General features: G+C 43.9%; 1 protein-coding gene across 1 annotated transcript; it reads right to left on the bottom strand.

Annotated features, from left to right (window-relative positions):
* Nucleotides 1-964: 964 nt before the first annotated feature.
* On the bottom strand, nt 965-20,938 carry MSL2 (MSL complex subunit 2). The gene is made up of 2 exons (XM_064517044.1): nt 20,064-20,938; nt 965-4,535 (listed from the first exon to the last, which is right to left on the bottom strand). Exons 1-2 carry the CDS (start codon nt 20,203-20,205, stop codon nt 2,938-2,940), a joined length of 1,740 nt encoding a protein of 579 aa, XP_064373114.1. The 5' UTR covers nt 20,206-20,938; the 3' UTR covers nt 965-2,937.
* Nucleotides 20,939-21,844: the final 906 nt, after the last annotated feature.

Raw genomic sequence — 21,844 nt, 5'->3', positions numbered from 1 at the left:
CGCTTTAATTCAGCTCCCTCTGACCACAACCGGCACGGAAAGGTCCCGCAGCGGCAGGCTGCCCGGCTTGCTCTGGAGTGGAAACCGAGGCTTTCGAAACTAAACTGCTGCAATTATTTTTCGGCAGCCTTATGATCCCTTCCGTTGCTCAACTTCTTCAAGAACAACTAGCCAGGAGGTAAAAAAAAACAACCGGGGGGGGGGGGAGGGGGGAACACAATCAACCAAAACAAACCCTAATTTAAACAATTACCAAATTAGTCACCTATGGACTAAGTAGTATTTAGACAATAAGTGCAACATATGCCACACTGGTGCCCTTAGCAGTTGCAAAATAGGATTAGAAAACTAACATTTAGTAAGTCGATTTGAATTTTCATACACGTTTCAAAAATGTGGCAGCATAAAAGGAAGCTTAAAAAAAAAAGAGGAAAAACCCAAACCCGAATCTACCATTTGCAATTTTACATTAACCAGCAGGGCTCTCCTGTCAATAGTTTCAAACCACACTTTACCGAAATCGCCAACTTTTGGTACCGTATTTAATGCAGCAGCAAGATATTAAAGATTCCAAGTACTCCCACATCTGTGGGGCAAAGGTACCGGGTATATAATTTAATAAAAATCTCAGTGAATGTGCCATCAACAACCTCAGCAAAACTTAACAGCTCTGCAAAAGCGTGCAGAAACAACCCATGCTGCCAACCCATTTTACTCCCCTAAAATCGGACTGTGGCTTGGCTACTCTTCTTACACGTAGTGGACTAATAAACAGATTTACATTAGTAGGTCACAGTCAAACCACCAAATTAGAAAATTGTAGCATCCTCTTGGGTCAACACAAAAATCACATACAAGTTTAACTAAATACACTTTAATAGGACATCATTAAATCTCATGAGGGCTAAAAAACACAGATCTTAGGTACTTGGGTTGGCAAATAAAGACAAGAATACTAAAGAAGCATTTTCCACCATTTACTCATTATCAAAAATATTTTTCAACTCTTCTTGCAAAACAAAAACAAAAAAGTACAGACTGGACACATACATCACATTTTTCTTCCTATGGCTTTAACCCCCCCACCCTACCCACCCCACAAAAAAGACGGGGGGAGAAACAAACCAAAACCAACAAAAAGATCTGACCACGTTCACAGAAAATGACACCATGGTACACTACAAAACGAAAGGAGGTGTCATTTGTGTCCAAAGGTTTTTTGCTTACTTCTTAGGTGAGTAACCATCATTGTACATGCTTTGTGCCAAATCAAAATATATCTAACGTTAAAGTCGGAAAGCACTGGAGGTTGCGTTCAGCGAACGGAAGATGGAAGCAGTAAAATAACGTGAAAAATGCAAATACTATTTAACATGCTGTTGAACCAGGAACTGCCTTTTAAATCAGAGGGTAACGTTGTGTATTCTAGTCAGGCCACGTTTCATTTGTGCTGTATCAAAGAGGAGAAATTTCTGCGTTCACAAAGTAGCCTGACTTTGCCAGGGTGCCAATGAAGTCTTCAGACCAAGACTGAATTCTTCTGCTCGTGCCCTTACGTAGGGATTAACCAGAAACAAACCATCGTTGCACAGAGCTGAATTCCTACAAAGGCGCTTTCACTTTCAACGCTTCTTGAGATAAGCGCTTTGGCGACTCGTGCTGTTTTTCCAATCTAGGGCCTTTCAGCCCAGGTTGAAAAGCATCTACGATCTAAAACAACTTTTGACACATTACAGAAAAATTAGAAGGATTCTGGGTGGAGGGAATAATATAGCTCATTTTCTCTAACAGGCATCCAAAATATTTGACCTTAGTAGATAGCCATCAATTTTCTGAAAGATGAAACTAAAAAAATGCCTGTTAACCGAGAAATACCCTCTTGGGGACAGGTCCCAGGTGTATTGTGGTACAAACCTAATAAAAGTGAAAAAAGAAAGAAAAACCCAGTGGTGACAATCGCCGTGGAAGCCTCTATGAATTGCAGGCACCGATTAGCAGCCCAGAAACAACCAACCAGCCAGGCCTGGCGTCTCCTCCGCAACCCTCAGAAAAGCTCTCTTCTCCAGACACAACAGCGGTAAAATCAGCGGGAACCCCCCGAGAAAGGGAGAGAAGGGTGTTAACAACATTTGAGCCTTCTTTTGTGTACGAGTAGTTTTTCCTCCCCTACCAAAATAGTCAATAATATGTCAAACAAACGGAGGTGGCACCGAGAGCATAACGGATCAGGAACGGGACCTGTGCAACTGTCAAGAAAACAGAAGTGAACGATGGTATTAACAGTGATGGCGCATTGACAGCCAGTAGTTTACCACTCATATCTAACCAACCAAATTTCCTGACCCTTGCTTGGAAACTGAGCTGCTTTTTGGGCTAACAGCTTTCCCAATATATTACTAATATTTTTAAAACTGCTCAATGTAGTAGGTAACCAATTCCCACAGTAAGGAATCATTTGCCACTCTGAGACTGCATTCCCCAGCTTAATGCTGCATTTTCTACAGGAATATTAGGTGATTCTCTAGCAATAGTGACTGTAACTAACTGATAATTACTTTTCTACATCATAATCTAGAACAATTGAGATGGACTAACTAGATACCAGCTCTCTACGTTTAAGCAGAAGCTTTGACTGAGCACAAAGCATGAATGAGTACAATGAGGTTAATATATTCCTTGCCAAAGATCTTGTGATAAAATCATTTACATCAGCAATTGATCTCAAACTATGAGGTGCTGTAAGAACTAAAAACAGTTTTAGGGTAACTCCTCCATTATCTGCAACTATTTCCCAGACACTAATACACATAACATAGCAATGAAAAACACTTGATACAAGTGATCTAAACGCAGGAGCTCCAGCAAGTTAAACAGAACCATAGCTGCCTTAAAACTGTAGCAGTTCCCCTACTAATGGCAGGGAAAAGAAAGAAAGATTCAACAGTCATATCTCATGTCTATAGCTTCATCCAAACTTTTATCATCGTGTGTACTGGCAGCTAAAAACGTAGTTACTGGTGACCCTGTCACATTGATTACACTGGTGCTTGTGCTGGCATTGCGCACAGCAATGCTTGTCACATTAATGCCCAAAGTAAGCCTAGTCTGCTCCAAGGCCTTTTCTGGCACTGCAAATGCCTCCAGCTTCTTCTCCCCGTTAGCCATATATGAGTTTTGGCAGCCACGGCATATGCAGTCAAGGCAGGCTTTGCGGTTAGAATAGCAAGGGCAGCGTTGGCCACGGCATGTAAGAACACTTGGATTTTGGGTGGCACGACCACATTTACACCCTTTCTTTTCTTGTGGCTTTTTATACACAGTTTTTGTTGGGCTTCCCGGCATAACGTTACTGCTAGGAACTTTTTCCTTTGCTTTGTCTTTTGTTTTCAGCACTCCTGGTTTGGCTTTTGGATGAGATTTCTTAGGGGCATGTTCTAAATTCTTTTTCATGCTTTTGTTAGACAGGAGCACAGTTTTACTGATTTTGGGAGTAGTGCCTCCATTAGGTACAGTTGCAATAGGCTGCAAAGACATTTTATTTTCCTGCTTCACTGTTACGGGAGCCGATGCTCCCAGTGTTGGGCCACAGATGATGCTGGAAATGGGTAGAGGTTGAACCTTTTCGCTGTCGCTTTCTGATCGAGATCGCTTTCTGTTTAACTTAACTACCTTAGGCGTTGCCGCTGTACACGAGATCCCGTGAGGAGAAGCATCTGTGGACATGAAAATGTTATGGCTAAGAGGTGGGGGAGAAAGCTGCAGAAAAGGGCCATTAGTCATGTTTGCTTCCAAGCTGGGCTGCAAATTAGAACCACAGACTTCAGTATTTGAAACTGTTTCTAAGCTCCGCAGCACTTCCTCGACACTGAGGAGGAGCGATCCACCTGGTTTTATATCTTCACTGAAGCTGCAGATGTCAATGCCTGTCGCACACAAGTCACTAGTAGAAACTGTATCGCACACAGGCTGCAGACTGCTAGAGATATCTTCAGTTTTTATATACTCTCCAGTACTACATACGTCAATTGTATTTGTGTGTTCGGGAGAAGGAATATTCACTCCAAGTTTATCTACTGAAAGCCCATTACAATTGGGCAACCCGTTGATAACAGAACTTCTTATATCGATATTGTGTGTGCTTTCCGGTACTGATGAAAAACTCGCTGGAGGATCGTTTGTAAGTTCTGAGGTCGAAGGTACTGGGGAATGTGTCAAACACAAAGCCAAGGCTGTATCGGAAGATTTTTCCGTCTCTTCATGGAGTGGTGATCCATCTTTGAGCAAAGCCAAAAGATCTGCAGAACAGTCAACTGCTTGGATAATATCTCGTGCCAGTGGAGTTTGTGTTATGTATTCGCAGAGTTTCTTATAGCAGTTCACCAGAATGCTTAGCTGCTTATTCTCCTCAAATTGTTCATAGTCTTTGCACCAGCTACATGACGGTTTCATCATCATCTTCTTGCCTTTACAAGTTTTGCAGACATAATGCTGACATGTGGAGTTGGTAGGAGCAATAGGGTCTTGCAGCAAATTTCCTAAGAAAAAAAAAAGAAAGAAGAAGATTACAATGGACTCAAGCCAAGTTTCCAGGATAACATATGATGAATTTCTTGTAATACACATCATAAAAACTGCCTGAAAAAGTTCAATAATTAAGCCACAGAAGAACCAAACAAACCATCCAAACAACAGTCTAGGAACTTCTTACAGCTGCCACAACTGGTTTTATAAGAAGGCTGAATTAAGAAAAAAGCATTAAAGAAAAAACATCATGCCAAAATTTGATGCGCTGCTGTAGCCTTTAGAAACACTTTTAACTAAAACAATACCGACCCGCTCCACCCCCCCCAGCAGTTTCTTCAGTTCAGAGTAACAAAACATATGAGATTTCTGTGAATTTACCAAAAGTGCAACAACAACACAAAAACCCATAAAGGGCTACTGCAAAAATTCTAATGAAACCGGGGAAACAAATGGAAACAGAACAGAGGGAATCCCTAAAAGGAATGAAAAAATGATGAAATATCAAGCCCAAAAGGAAAGAACACACAGTCGGGACTTTGTTTTACACTTCATTCAGCTGGAACTAAAAATAGCGCATAGCTTTGTGACAGTCAATGCTATGAATAAAGGACAAAGTTTTTAACTTTGAGAGCAACCCAAGCAGTTAAATGGGACCCATGAATTCTTATAAACACTTATAAACATGAATAAAATACATAATAAAAATACATTTAAATAAAAATGGGGAAAAATGGTATTATTTGCTAAGAAATTGCTGTTGTGCCAAAACAGAACGTGCAACAGGGAGACTACAGCGTATCTTGAGGAGTGGCAGCTCCCCGTTTTCCAACTCACAGACACATAGCAGTGAAACAACACTTAAAACAGTGGCACTGCTGTAGCCATCATACTTAAATATTTTCAAGAAGTCAACAGCAATTCACGTGTCGTGGGTAGGGGTGAGGAAATCAGAAGAAAAGATTTTCTCTGAAATCCTACTTAAAAAAAAGAAAAAAGAAAAAAAAAACAGCTAATAAAAAAAAGCAGCTGCTAATGGAATCAACATACCTGACAGCACAGGAGGCTTTAGGCACCTGCTAGCTTCCTGACACTAGGAATTTAACTTTTCTTTGCTAATGTAATGAGAAAAAGCACTGATTCTAAAATTCCTACCAAGAAACACCAATAGCAAAATGCTCTTTGATTTACGCAGTGAAGACTTCAAGCCAACAGATGGAACCTGAGGTCAGACAATTCAACCTGCACTAGAAATATCTTTTTTTTTTTTTAATTTAAGTTCCTTTTAAATGACACCACTTAAACAGCAACGCAGGCAGAGACGTCCATCAGGGTTCCAAGGTAGGATTTAATTTTGCGAGAGAAGTCCTTAACTCCACAGGGAGAAACAAAAGAGAGCTCGAAAAAAGTCTCAAAAGTCATATCCTTAAGTGAACACATCTACTATTGCTTGTTCATTTAATGCTCTGAGACTTCGGAAGTCATTAGGCCGCCCTAAACCACGCACACCCACCGCACTTCCAGGAGCGAAAGCCCCCCAGGATTTACACCCCAGGAAGCAAAGCACTTTGGATGCGAGGCTCAATCACGTGGGTACCAGTAATATCAAACACATCCATAAGGCCCGAAACGGCCATGCACAGAAATTACAAGAGCTTCTGTCCTTCATGAATGGTAAATCTATGCTGACGTCAGCTTTGCTAAAAAACATTAAGATAGCCTCTCTCTGTGGTCTGCTACTTAAGGTATTAAACCAAAACAGCAAGCCAGCCAGCCTCCTAGGAAACCCTCAGGTTTTGCTTCCCGCTTTTAACTGTTGACAGTCTAACCCTAGAACCGCGTATTTACCACGCAAGTCTCCTGCAAATCCAGCATCAGCTGTGAACAAAAAATACAACTTATTAAAGTACACTTGTGGAGTTCGGAAAGCACAAACTCGATCCGAGTTCAAGTCTTCCAGAAGTTTGGCTGCTCTTCAGACAGGCCTAAAATGGGAAATACACACACTGAACGCTTCTTCTGGTGAGGCAAGCCTCCAGCCCAGACTTGAGGAAACCTGCAATAGCAATATCCAGGTTATACTTAAAACACTTATTTTTTCCAATTCACATCCTCACAAAAATTAGAGATTCCTATATTTGAGATTCTTGAAAAAGTCAAGAGAAATGCAATGCCCCTCTCCTCTTGGGAAGCAGGAGGTTCCTACTTTATCCTAATGTTATTCTCCTTAGCAAGGACTGAACATTGCAGAACAATGTTTCTACTCTTTTTTCATCCGCAGTAGGAAGGAGAAACCAGTATTGCCATATTCTTCTATTACACTCATCTTGATTCATCCCACAGCTACATGATCACTGGAGAGGACACAAGAAAAACAGCAGGGAAAGCAAAAAAAGAAATTTAAACCGGAGAATGCATGGGACAACATAAACCAATGATGAAACCACACTTTTAAAAAACTGAATTGGTTGTAGTGCCATTAAGGCACGAAGGAGGTTGCAGATAATTCTCACTGAGACAATCCAAGACAAAATTAACGGTCTGCTGGGAAGAATACTAACTCAGTGTGCAACAAAAGTGAATTAAATTTCCTGGAAGACTCCTCTACCAATTAAGTTGTTCCCTTTCTGCATCTACACTGTGGAGCAGCTGAGCTGCCTAACATGTTCCTGAATTGTCCAAAATCAAGTTACTGGTCGGAGTACGCTAGCTCCTTCCTTGCCCACAGGCCATCGGAAATTGGTGTCACCCAGGTCTCATTCTAACATGCGGTCAATAAGCCACAGTGTGCTCCTTGGTCCATCCGTTATATCTTAGGCCTCTCTCTGTTAAATAAGATAATACTACCTTGCTACTTAAGAGTTATGATGATCGATGCTTTACAAAATCTGATGCACTAAGATACTTCAATGATGGAATTAAATAAGCAATATACATTTGCAATTTAACTTTTAACCTTTTTTTTTTAAAAAAAGCCTTGCTGCTGACTGTGTGTTTCTCCCAAGATACACTTTGTTGAAAGAGCTGGACAAAATTATGGTACAAAAGTTAGCAGAGGATAAAAAAATCTGGAAAAAAAAATCTGCAAGTTTTGTGGAAAAAGACAGATGGACAGACACAACAAAACACTGTATGTGCTCTCACTGAAGGAAAGATCACGGCGGGTTCTACCCTCGGTAAATGCCAGGCGACCTACACGGGAGCGACACTGCGAATGCCTTAGCTGCGGGAATATTTTCAGCTTGAGCTCACATCTCATTGAATATTCATTCTTCGGTCAAAGTTTCTTTCTTGTGTAGATCCTATGGCGCCTATCGCTATCCTCAGCTTTAGTATCATTAAGCTGAAAAAAAGTCAAGCATGATACAGAAATCCACTGAAAGTTAGGTTTAATTAGTTTTAATACTAGGGGAACAGTGTTAGTCAGAAACACCGTCCCAGAAAGACGACACCTGAGCTACTACCATGCTCTGGAGGGACCAATGAAGGTACTTTGGGATGTTCCAAGCTGTTGGACTGTACTAGCTCCCCAAGGCACAATGTTCCTTTGATGGTGGAAGGTACCAAATCTCCCTACGTGAAGATTATAAACCCCACCAAGACGACAAAGCTGGGAAGGATTCTGAGATGTCACCAAGCCCATTCTCAAACCCGTAGGAATGGCCACACTGAGTCAGAGCAAAGATCCATCTAGCCCAGCAACGCATCTCATGTAGCAGCCAAAAGCAGATGCCCAGGGCACAGAAAAAGAACAAGGCAAGTAAATATGACACTTCCCCTTAATATTTGCCCAGCCTTTAACCATTACTAGCTGACATACTTCTCCAGGTAGATGTGGTTTCCATGTACTTTGCAATCCTCAACAGACTTCTCTCCGTACGCTTGCCTAACCTCTAGAACGATTTCAAATTTAATCGGTCACAGCCTTTGACAAGAAGTTCCCTGGTCAGCGATCCATTGCATTGAGAACGCAACTTACTGCTTGTTTTGCACACTGTTGAACAGTTCTGCTATAATCTTTTTTGAGACAGTGGCTCCAACAGCATTTAATATATGGGTAAACCATGGCTTTTTGATTTTTTTGACTGATACTCAGCACTGAAATGAGGTTTTCATGGAGTTTTCTATTGCAAGGCCAAGATCTCACTTTTGGGTGGTGTAGATAAAAATGATGGGCTTTGAGAAGTTAAATACATTTTTCTCCATGTATATCACTTAATACTTATCTAAACTGAACTTAATTAGCCATTTTATTGTGCAGTTATTCATCCTCATAAGATCCTTCTACAATTGCTCAATGTAGCCCTTCAATTTTACTACCCTAAATAGCTTGGTATTACTAAACTTTGCCTCATCTTTGCTCACCCTCTTTCACAAGGGTTATATTAATATACCAAAAGCAAAATCGTATTTTTACAAAGCCTCCAGTAAGAGGCTTCAAATTTTCCTTAACAACATCAGCTCTTAACTCTCTTACTTTCAGAAACGTTTTCCAAATATCTACTTTAATATGAGCACTTACGTTTACTAAGATGCACGTACAGAAGAAATACTTCTAATATATAATTTACAAAACATCATGGCTGTCCTGGAAATGTTGCTACCAGGAGGAAGGTCATTTAAACCGCGAGGAATACTTCCTATTGTGTTCCTTAATGAGCATTACTTCACAGCTGCAGGAAGAGGGGAAGCATCTGCAAATTGTATCTCACAGACCAAAGAAGGAGAAGAACTGGGAATCAAAGCAATATTAGGTTTATATCCAGAAAATATGCTCTGAATTGATGAGGTTTAAGAAGAAAGCCTTGAACCAAAACAGGTCATCTCCTTTCATCCTCATCTATCTTGAGCAAAGGCAGAAAGATAATGCCCTAGAAAGGGGGGGCAGGGGGAAGGTTAAGTCCTCAGTGCATGAATACTTTAAAGCCCCTGGAAAAGCCTATCGAAACATTATTGCTGCTTTTAACAATTCGAAGTTTTAAGAATGATGTAACTTCTGAAATAAATCTTAATTTGGTGAAGCAAAGTAGAAAAAATTATGAAGTCAAAATTGGTTACAAAAAAAAGTATAAATAAACGTTTCACTGGGGTTAATCTCAAAGATTTGTCTGCCAAAGCAAAATCTTTACTCCTCAATTGCATTCACATCACCAGAAATAATTCTCATTTTATAGTGTGCAGCAAACAAGTGGAAAGCTCAACAGCCATAGACCCCCTACTACTTTCACCGGTGCTCTACCTGATTGAAGTAGCGTATCTGCTCCTCAATGAGAAGTGGGATTAACATCCATGAATGTTAAGAAGAAAGCATGCCCACCTTAGTTAGGCTGGAAACACTGAACATTACAATGACCACGATGGCATTTTAAAACCAAATGTTACAAAAAGCCTCAGTGAACTATGGATAAATTGGATAGAAATTCTGCAGCTCTGAGAATCTACCAAGTTAAAAAACAGGAAGCCCATATATAAGCAATTTGATGGACCACACATTTATGTTACACTTAAAATCAATACATGACAAGTGCCTCAAAGTAATAACCAGAAGCTGGAGATCTAGCATTTGGACACTACACTTGCAATGTTTTTACTTCTGGGTTAAACATGATTTGGTTGGTTTTACTAAAATAACGAGCAACAGGCAAATAATGCTAACAAATTGCTACATTCAGTGGAATGTGAGTGAAGTGGAGAAGCTAGTTCTCACTGACTGGTGATCCTGCTCAAGAGGCTTGGTGAAGTCTGGCTGCCCTGCGACCGGCAGCTGAAGCGAGCAACAGCCACGGAAAGGAAAAGGCTAGTTCCCCTTACCACCTTCCCTGCGCTGCTCCCTTCTTCACCCCACGCTGCGTGATCCCACGTGTCAGCTCGGGCACCTGTCAGAGCCTTCCACAGGCTGATTTAGTTCATTGATTTAGGAGAAAGAAATTCTCTAGGAAAGAATAGCCCAGGGATTGGGGGCTGGAGTTATTTGGCTGCAGTTGTTTTCCCAAGGTTAGCAAGTTAACTCAGCTGACAGAGAGATCCGACGTGTGCCAGGACCAGCACAAGAGAAGTGCGAACACGCAGACAGGAAAGAGGAAGCAGGAATTCCCCCTTTCAGGAGCGATAAGCCGTTCAGCGGCTTCGCCGCACCTCAAGGACCCAAACCCTTCGACTTCAGCTTCCCAGCTGGCGGCAGCGCTGCTAGAGCAGCCCCTTTTCCAACTCCTCTTCCGCTCCGTGGTCCCCCTTCCTATTGCCCTCCGCTGCCCTAGCACAGCTGGCGCAGCACCAATGCTCAAATGTCAGTGAAAAAAATATACGGGATACATTCAACCTACATTAACTAGAAAAAAACAAATACTGGCACTTTAGCCAAATTCTAGAAAGTTGAACAAAATTAGAGAAGTTGAGTTTAAAGTTAAATGAGAATATTATGCAGCTCCTCAAATAAGAACATGACCTATGCAAAAGACAACAGCCAAGTACTTTGAATAAAGCCATATAGATGGTTTTATAGGCATACAGATGGTCCAAGTAGCTGTGCACTATTTCAGTTACAAGAAGAATGATCGATCCTGCTTCATGATTAAAATCTTATTGTTTTATAAAATAAAAAGACAATGCCTTGTTTTTTCCTCAATCTGAATGAGAGAGAGAAGCAAAACCTGACACCAACTCAGAAACACTCTTTCACATGTTAAGCATAAATGAACCAATGACCAAGCTTTTCATCTACGAAATTATGATCTAGATCAGCCTGAAGAATGGCTAGCTCAATTATATGTCAAAATAAACTGTGCAAACAAAAAATACGATACTAAAAGCAGTACCCAACAAACTGTTCTGCGAATGAGGCCTCTCCCATTCCAAGTTTCCACCTTAGAATTTAAGCTCTTTAGCTACATAGGTCTACTACCAAGCTTACAGATAGACACAGAGCATTGGACTTCATGAAAACACAGAAAACACCTCTTTCCACACTGACATTTTCAGAGTTTGAAGAAAAACTAAATATTCAAGAGCACTATTTGCAAAATTGGTGATAAATAGACAGACACACCTAGAGTAGTGAAAATGTTTGTTAACCATTTGCAGAAAGAAAAAACAAGTATGTAAGACCTACTATATAAGGGTGCAAGCGCTGGACACTTACTAGAAGATAATTAAATACATTCAAAACCAGAGAAATTTCAAGAAAGACACGAGTGCAAGGACCAACTCCCAAGGACAAGGCAATAGCAAAGGACTCCTTCCACAGATCTCAAGCCCTAACTAAAACCTGCCTGAACTGTAGACTCCAGATGGTGAACATGAACCACGGCTTGGTTGGTCCAGTTCGTAAATAGGACACCGAAGTCGAGAGGCAGATTCACCAGATGGAGCTTCATCCTACCACTGCCCTGACAAGCTGTCTCAGTCAGAAAACGTTCGGTAATTTCTCTTATCGTACAGAATCCTACCAGAGCACCTGGCAGAGATTCGGGAGATGACTCGGAGATCCAGTGCAGCCTCGCCAGAGCTCAGAAAACACATGTGCCTTCGTAGCTGCCACGCTCGTGGTTGAGAGGCAGGAACATGTAAGGTGTGTTTGCAATATTGCCAGCACAAGGCTTTGAAAGCTTTGTGTCCACAAAACACAGATTATGAATAAGAGGAATGCACAGTGACAATACTAGATATTTATTTACCCTTTAGCGTTTTTGTAAGACAAGGTTTTGCAGACAAAAAAAATACAGAAAAAAAATCACTCTTACTCAGCCAAGCAGCAGAATTAGAAAAAGTAGCCCAAGATTTGGGGCACGCAACCCTTTTCCAGGTCTGAACCAGTAACTAAGAGTGAATCTGTGAACCAAAAGATAATATTGCTTCCTCCAAAACACCATCTAGCACCTAGAGCATCGTAACTACAGTAACGTTGCCACTGGAGTTTTTCTAAAGGTGTTCAAAAGCATAGGTAGATCCCCAGTCAGGTGAACTGGAAACATGGGACATACAAAGACCAAAAAAAAACACCCCACAAAATCTCCATATAAAAACTTATTTCAGAACTTTATCGGAGAAAAAATTCTGCTGGCTACTGTATACTTCAGAGCATCCATCCTCTGTCAATAAACTATGAAAATTAACTACAGAAATTATCATCCCCACATAAGGACATTCCTGAGTAAAGAACCAAGGATTAGATAACTTTTTGGAAAAATAAAGACTGTGCTATTTTTTTCTGAACACCGTGGGAACTCAAATTAACTACAATAAGAATACAGTTAAACTATTTTTTCCTCCATATTTAGAGAAATATAGTAAACATCTATAGCTAAAGTTAAAAAAAAAGCCTAACAACAAATTACATTTTAAATGCCAAAAGGATTGCTTGGTTCTCTGACTTGACCTCTTGCATAATAAACAACACAACTTAAGTTATTGAGTCCTGCAAAGTTATATTTGTTTGAAAGTCTCTGTGTTTATAAAATTATGGACTAGAAAATTTCTAAATGCGCTCCTAGCAAGCAAGGTGGCAATGCTCAAAATTGTTTATGAGCAGGGCTTTAAAAAAAATGATAAATTCATCTTTTTCACCACCTAGTACAAAATTTTTGTGGAACGATGTTTTCCAAAAGTCAAGGTTGCAACATTTTAAGAGGCTTTAAGTAGTAAAGTGAACATTCCTACTATGGGTGCACAGATGAATTTAACATGTTACTATACAACGTAAAGACTTCGAAGAGTTAAAACCTGCTTTGAAAGTTTTAGATCGTCAGTTGTATTAATCGTGTTCTCTGAGCAGACAAGAAGTAATGAAAACTTGTTTGCACACACAAATTCTCATGCCATCAAAATCAACCACACAATCTTCTTAGAGTAAACTGCTTCTCCAGCCCCCTGGAGAAGGATCAAGCACTGTGCTGTGACCGCACGGCTCGGGAGACAGCGAATGATGAATTATAGCACTGAAAGGCTTCAAAGTGAATTCCTTCATAAGGGCAGGAAAATCTTTGCTCTCTAAGAAGTAGAGCACTCAAGAAAAGTTGTGCGGTGCATTATTTCTCAAGTTATATAATAGAGGCAGAGACTCTTTTTTGGCTTCACACAGAATTCCAACATATTAAACAACTGCTTATTTCATATTTAGTCAAGCTTATCTGTAAACCATAACATAGTAAGAAAACAAAGCCAAAGAAGGATGTGTTTGGAGTCTCTACGTCCATAGACATGGGCAATTAAGTTGTCCCAATAAAGATGCCTGTTGACAACATTTTAACTTTTCTTTAAGCGCCCTGAAATGTAATCAGTCTAATCAATATCCTCAGGCGACCATCAAAACCAGTCCATCACCTCAATAAGAAACACACATGCTCATCTCAAAGCAAAGAGGACCGTACTGTAACCTTCACTTTGCAACCTGCTTTTCAATTCCAACATCAACCTTCTGATAAGGTGGAAACCACAGTTACTTCTCTGCCTGTCCTTCTTCGCAATTTTGTTCTAAGCTGGAGGAAAAATTTCAGTTTAGAAACCAGTTTAAATTCGACTGGCACAATTTTCTGGAGTCAGAACTTACACAGCACAAGGTAGACAACCTCGGGAAATGCAGTTTTCCCAAGATTCACACAAAAGATTTAAAGCAGGAAAGGGAAACAATGAATTTAAATAAGAGATTTTAAGAGGAACCAAAACCAACCAACACACTGTTGGCTAAAAACTGGGGTTTTCAGAGATGCGCGAGTGAAAATTTCATAGACAACTAGCCATGCTGGTTATCGCCAAAAGAAGAAGAAGAAGAAGAAGAAGAAGAAGAAGAAGAAGAAGAAAATGAATGCTTGCAACAGAAGATATTTTATAGGTACTTTGTCCCATATTCCATATCCCAGGATGGTTGTTTCACAGATTCTGGTTATTTTGCACATTCTTCCAAAATTCAAAGTATTTTGGCAAGCATTCATGTGATTTTTATGGGGAAAAATAACATAATTTTAAAAACTAACCATATTTAATAGCTGGATAGTACTTTTCATCCATGAAAATGAAGGGGAAAAAAAAGCCAGTGAAAACACCTGTTGAAAAAATGCCCTAGTCTAGGTATTCTTTTCAAACACAAAAGGCAACTCTGTGATCTGGCAGCACAGATCATGAATAAGCCTTCCAACAAAAAGCTTAAATACATTTTTTCCACTTTAAAACTCCAATATCCAGGTTAACTCACTTAGTAATAGCTCACCTCGCAAGCAGAAAGTCAAGTAGCATGCATATAATTAAGTTTTTATCACCAGTGGGAGTTTGTTTCTCCCATCTTCCACCTGTAGGTCAGGAAATTGAACTTTCTACAAAGCTAACTTCTGTTTGGAGTCACACCACTATCTGCTCATCTCTGGGGGACGTTACATAACGGCTGCGTCTCTCAGGTTGCCTGAGTACCATCCGCGAAAGACAACTTTGGTTACTCTAGAACCCGAATTCACTTGCATACCACTTGCGTTTGGTGCTTCTTCCCTTAGATATCTGTACACATATTCATTAATGAAAATTTAATCAAGCCGTATGGTTTAAAAGGTCCAATTCACATTTTCCCAATGGCAAAGCATAGCCTAAAGTAAAAAGCTCTGCTTGTGATCAACATCAGTGCTACTAAGACCTACAGGCAAAGGGTTCAGAGTAGGTCACACCAGGGACCAGGGTAGGGGGGAGCAGCTAGGCTGCAGAAGCAGTGGAGATTAGCTGAGCGACAGGTGAGGAAGAAGAGAAAGAGACATCACTGGTCTAGCAACGTGGACAAGATGGCACGGAGATGCAAGTTTTTACATACCTCCATGTATCACCAACCATGGAGACATTTATGTAGCTAGCAGAATGAATTCAGTCAGATTCAACTTTTACCTACAGGGCAACAAGTTCAAAAAACAAGCTAATACATTTACCCAAGAGCAGGACAGAAATAACATCTCTATACTGACCTTCAAATAGAAAAAACACAGCCAAATTACTTTTTTATTATTATTTTTCTAATCCATGCCATTCCTCATGCTTCGGAGTTGCTTCCACAATGCTGCTTCACCATTTATCCTTCAAACCTCCAGCTGAAATTCTCCACTGCTATCTCAAACCACCTGACAGTAGCTGGGTAACATACAGGTCCGCACCGTCACGTTGTTTCTTTGTTCCTTCCCATCCCCTTAATCTGTCCCAAACCACATGCTGTCTCACATCCCATTACTTAGATTACAGGATGTTTAAGGCAAGAACTGTGTTCTCACCCTGCGTTTCCATAGTACAGGCTCCAGCTGGGTTCCTGGCCAAATGTAAAGTGTTATTCAAAAGCCGAGCAACCTTTCAAGCACTTTCACATTCCAAAACAGCAACAACAATCTTTCAATCACCTTCAGCATTTTCTAAAACACCTTTCACAGGTTTCAGGACAGAGTTTTTCCATGGATAAAAAGCTAAGTTGATCTGAGTAGCAGTTTGTCTCTCACAAGCATTTTAACTTAATTTCTAGTAAAAATTTTAAATGATACATCAGCATCATTTTTTTAAAAGAAAAACCATCAAAGATGACTGCTAGTTCTGAAAAGTCAGCTGAACTTCTGAATGACTCTGTGTAGTAACCTACACTGCAATCAAAACAGAAAAGGTCATTTTTTTAAAAGACTGTTTGTACCAAGAGGGAGTACTTTTGTAGCAGGAAAGTTTGTTGTATACACCCCTAAGAAGCTATTTTTAAATGAAATGTAATATTAACATGTAATTTAATAATAATCACTCCAGGCTAGAGATTAAGACTTAGATCTCATATCCTGAAAACACATAAGCCATACACCTACTGTCAAAAATAGCTACTCCAAAGTTGCTGTAAAGTTTTAAAATCTCCAGGAAATGTTTTCTTACACATGCCTGTAAAAGACCTATGCATTACCGACAAGACCATCTAGGAAATTATCACATGATCACACCTAAATCCTAGAAATGTACACTGCTCTATCATCAATGTAATTTAACCCTTATAACCCATCAGGTAAGACAGAGACCTTAAATTCACCTAGAACAGATTTAGTTGACTGATTTACAGTGGCACGCTGTGGCTTTCTACTGATGTAATTTCACGTGTGCCAATTTGTATCTAAAATCAGAGCTTTAATTAGAATTTCATAATTATGTACAGCCAAAAACTTCTGCCACTCCTACTATGTAAGCAAGCTTAAAAACTATCAGATCAGAAGAAGAGTTGCCAAAGCACAATAACATTAGCTGACTTACACGACCACCACTAATTTCTTCTAAAAAACATTCTGTAAAATCAAATGGAAAATCCCAACTGCAGAATTAATACCTACAGAATAACAAAGCATAACAGAATGCATTCAGAGAGATTAAATACTGGGAAAAGGCAGATGACATCAGGAGTACTAATTTAGGGAATAATTTCCCAGGGGAAGTGCTGGAAGTCCAACACTTGGGGCTTAAAAGAATTTAACTCTGCAAAGTGCAAGTTTTATGCATTACTGAAAATTTACGCAGCAGTTCTCCCACAAAGCATGATTTTTAGAAGTTTACAGTCAAGACCTCATTCCTCTACCATCTATACAAGGAAAGTACCAGGCACTCAAACTTCCACATATGTGAACTCACACCTAGCTATTTGGATCTTATAGCCTAAATGGTCTGCAAACAGATGGGAGAACAGGGTAGAAAGAAGCAAGCATGTAAAAAGCTTTTAAAGATTTCTGAGAATGGACTGTGAGGCTTTGAGGGGTCATGGCAACGACTCTTGTGATCATAAGATCTATGGAATAATCTTTAATTCTGTACTTAAACTTTACATTTTAAAATACTCTCTAAAGGTGAGAAGCTTCTGAAAGTTGAATGAAGGAATGCAGAAGTTAGGCTTTTAATGCTTCTCAATGTGCTGAAGGTGGTTTTAGCACCAATTGCACAAGAGAAAAAATATTTTAAAAGAATCATAGCAAGGTCAGAGAGCCAAAGAGAGAAGGAGGCACAGATATTCACCCACGGCAGAGGAGAGAGAAAAGGAACACAAAGAGCAAAGAAGGAAGAGAACGGTGATTTGCTGTTGTCAGTCTGAGCTGAAGGTTTATAACTGCTGGTCGACGCCAGAACGGACAGTTTCGTGTTGGACAGGACCACTGTCCCACGCCTGACTGTTGGCAGGTTCAAGGAGGACACTTTACTAGCCCTACAGGACAAAACCTGTATTTTACTATGCGGACGCATAGCACCTAGCACCACAGAGAACCTGGTATTCACTGAGGCCTCTCTACGCTCCCATACCACAAGCAAAAGCCCCGACAGAGAGAGAGAACACTGGGGCATCACCAGTAGACAAAATATTTGAATCAGTGACTACCGTTATCTCAAAAATAGCTATGGTAGAAAGAAGTAAGCCAAGGCAGTAACCTTAAAATTCCAAGAAAATAAGGGATGAGGAGAGAAAGTGCAACCATCGAGAGGTAGTTTGTAAGTCAGTCAGAAAACCCAGAGAGGCACACGTCCATGGAAGAAAAACTAAACTGCCCAGGCTGCTTAGCCAAACTGAAAGAGACAGAAAAGGCGAGCAAGAAAAAGCTGGAGAAGAAGAGAAAAATAGCTCAGGAATTTGGGCAGGGACAAATTAAAGAAAGATGATTTCAATAGCACAGAGTGCAAAAATAAGATTGCAAAAGGCCAAGAAGGGAAGAAGTCAAGGCAAGGAGAATGAAGAACACATTTCAGAAGATGAGTGTTAAAGTGGAGAAGTCAGCACAATGGTTAGAAACACATAGTCCTTAAGGTAATATCTTAAAAAAAATTGGAAATATATTGGTATGTTTTTAGGCAAAAGTAGCATGACAACAGAGCAAAAGCAAGAAAGATTTATGGAAAACAAATAAAGTCCAGGATTAGAATTAGCAGGGCCTAAGGTAGTAAGCAAGATGTAAGAGCAGAGTTGCATTAATATTGACATCAGGGTTAAGAGAGAGAGAAAAAAAAAACTTAGATAAATTATTTCAGGAAATGATGCAGTGATCCTGGGAACAAGCTCCCTCTTTTCCCAGTATGAACTGATCTCTTATTTTCTAAGACTTTAAATGGGAGGAGCCAATAGCTACAGGATAGGCAGCATCCAAGCCTAGTTTAGCAGCCTCAACAGTTGAAGTCCCGATCCTGTTAAATAAATAATTTAACTTTATAAACCTGGTAATTCAATTAAATTTTAATGAGACCACACACATCACTACAGATCAACACGTGAAAACATAATGGACGTGTGCCCACTATGTCAAGAAAAGTCAAACATATGCAGGGCAAGGACTTAAATTACCAAAGTAAAAGAGAAGAATTAACAAAATGAATCAACCGAGAGGTCTAGCAGTTCAGGCTCCCTCTCCCAACAGTAGTCCATAGTGTTTCGAAGGAAAGTTCAAGAAAGTTCAAGCTTCCTACCGGAAAAAGCCATGTGTCTACAGTTCATAAACATAGCAGAAAGCAATCCCTTCCCAAATGATCTCTAAAATGTAGTATTACTATTTGGGATGTCCGCCTTTCCCAACAAAATGCAGAATCCTCTTTTTGGGGGAGGAGGGGGTAAGGATGGGCAGACCCTCATAGACTCTCAGCCTATTTGCTTTTTACGGTAATTATTGTCACAGGACATTGATCTGCTACACACACACAAAACCAAAACCCAAGTGTTGTTTCTGTGTGCTTAAAATTCCTGGGTTTCAATTTGAATATTATTCAGCTCTTGCATTTCATGGGGGAAAAGAAAAAGTTATTTGCCCCCTCCCCTGCGGTCTACATATTGTTTTATCGTATTTGCTCTTATTCACCTCGTCCTCAAAGCAAGTAACTACACCACGACCAAGGTTTTCCAACCGCCGCTCGTAACTACCGGCCCCTTTTATGAAATAAAGCGGCCCGAATAAAGCGCTGTGTTTCGGGCAGCGGAGCCGCCGCGGATTTTGCTCGTATTTCGCCGGGCTACTCCGCGCGCGCCCAAACGCCCGTCTGTCTTTCTGACAAGTATTACAGGCGGGGGGGGGGGGTCTCCTCCCCCCTTTTTCCCCCCCGGGGGGGAGAAGTTCAACCCAACGACATCCTCGCTCCTCCCTTCCCAACTCGCCAAACAAACCGGCCGCGGCTCCCGCGCCCCCCCCCCCCCCGCCGCGCCCCGCCGCGGGAGAAGCGCGACCGCCCACGTGGGCGCCCCGGCCCCGCACCGCCGCGGGGCCCCGAGCCGCCGCTGAGCGCCGCTCCGCCGCAGCCCGGGCCGCTCCGCCCGCACGCTGCTCCCAACCGGGGGGGGGGGGGGGTTGCTGCGCATTTTTTTTTTTTAAGGGAGCTGGGAAAGTTTCCCGGGAAGCCTCCGGGCACGGGCCGAGCTCGAAGGGGGGGGGGGGGGAGTGCACGGGGTTTCCCCCGGGCGGGCGGGCGGCGAGGCGAAGCGAGGCGGCGGGGGCCGCGCCGAGGCGGCTCAGCGCCGCCGGGCCTCGGCGGCCCCCCGGGCTGCGGGGCCGCGCAGCGAGCCCGGGGCCTCATTGTGCAGGGAACAAAAGAAAGAGCCTCACCGCACACACAGCAGGAGAGGGACTGCCTGAAGTAGGGCAGGAGCTTGTTAATCTCGGAAAAGGACTGGGGGTCCCCAGGGTCGTAGTTGAGCACCAGGCGGCTCGCTGAAACGTAGAGAGCAGTGGCATTCACCGGGTTCATCGCAGCCGCTCGCACGCCGCCGGCTCCGGGGTGAGAAGAAAGCGCGGCGCCGAGTCCGTGCCGGCCGCGGGGGCAGGTGGCCCCGGGGCGGGGGCAGGCCGGGTGTCACCTTGGTCCGGGGCCACCTGGAGCCGCGCGGCGGCGGCGGCGGCAGCGCGGAGGCCGCGGCGGCCCGCGGCCCTGTCACAGGGGCCGCGCTGGCTCCTCCTCCGCCTCCAGCGGGGCCTCGCTCCCGAGCGGCGGCCTCGGCCCGCCCGCAGCCACACAGCGCAGGGAGGCGGCGGCGGCGCTACTCCAGGCGGCGGGCCATGCCGGGCCGCCCTCCCCGGGCCCTGCTCCTCGGCGAGCGGACGCTTCCTCGGCCGCTGCGGGCCGCGCCTCAGCGGCGGCCCGGCATGGCGGCGGCCGCAGGGAGGAACCGCGAAGCCAGCGCAGGGCGGCGGCGGACCGGGCCGCGCTGCCCGATCCGGCAGCGGGGGAGGAGGGAGGCGGATGCACCTGGGCCTCAGCGCGGCCGCATCACCGCGGCGCCGCCGCCGCCGCCTCCTCCGCGGGGCCGCTGGCTCCTGGCTGCGCGGCCGCTGGGCCGGCGCCGCTCGCGGGGCAGGGTCCGCCGCCCGATCCGCGCCGCAATGTCAATAGCAACCGTTAGATCCAACCGTCACTGCGGAGCCATCGCCGCTGCCGTCTAGCGCCCGGCACTGCGCATGCGCGCCCAGGCCGCTTCCCTCCCCGCAGCAGGGGCCCGTCCCGCGGGGGGGGGGGGGTGGAGGAGCCCAGCGCCCTCTAGCGGCGCCCGGCCGCGCCGCGCCGCGGGGAGCCGGGGCTGCCCTGCCGCCCTCGGCCGGGGCGCGGCGCCGGCCCCGCGCGCACGCGCCGCTGCCGCGCGCCTCGTAACGGCCCAACGGCCGCGCGCGCCTCGTAACGGCCGCCCCAACGGTCGCGGCGCCGCGGCCTGGCCGCCACGCGGGCGCCTCTGCTCCGCCGAGGGCGGGCCGGCGCCGCTCCCTCGCCGGGCGGGCGGGGCCGGATCCCGGCCGGGCCCCTGCGGTGGGCTGGCCGCCCCGGGCCCTGGGGCTCGTGGCCTCTGCCTCGTGGGGGCTGTGGGCGCGGGCGTTGCTTGGCCCCCTGCTCACCGTAAGCCATCTTGAGAGCGGCTGCCAGGACTGAGAGCCCCGAGGCCTCTGTCTGCCTTCGAGACTCCAGGGCACTGAGGGGTCCCCATGTCACCCTGCTGCCCAGCATGGAGCAGGCCGAGTTCGCCTGCCTCCGACGTGAGACAGCTGCAGGGCGCGTGAGGTCCATACAAGATCTGGCACAAGAGCTGCCGGAGAGCGCACCCCTCTCGCATGCAACCTCGATGCCCCGTGGGACCGAAGCTGCCTGCACAGGGCTGTGTGGAGGGAGATTTGCCACGCGAATGTCGTCTTGCCACACGTGGCTGCAACTCAAGACCGTGACACTGGATCAACAGGCTTGGGGCAGGTACGACCAAGGCATAGGCCCAGGAGGGATTTTTGGCCTCCTCCAGGTTTCAGACCACTGGGGACATACAGAGAGAGTTTCTGGTATTTCCACAATGAGCACTACTGAAGGAATTAGCCACTCCACCCATCTCTAGATCCTGTATTACACCACT

This window comes from Dromaius novaehollandiae, chromosome 9 (genome assembly GCF_036370855.1).
Source record: "Dromaius novaehollandiae isolate bDroNov1 chromosome 9, bDroNov1.hap1, whole genome shotgun sequence".
NCBI lineage: Eukaryota > Metazoa > Chordata > Aves > Casuariiformes > Dromaiidae > Dromaius > Dromaius novaehollandiae.
The sequence above is the reverse complement of the archived record's forward strand: the minus strand, read 5'-3'. Positions and strand labels throughout refer to the sequence as shown.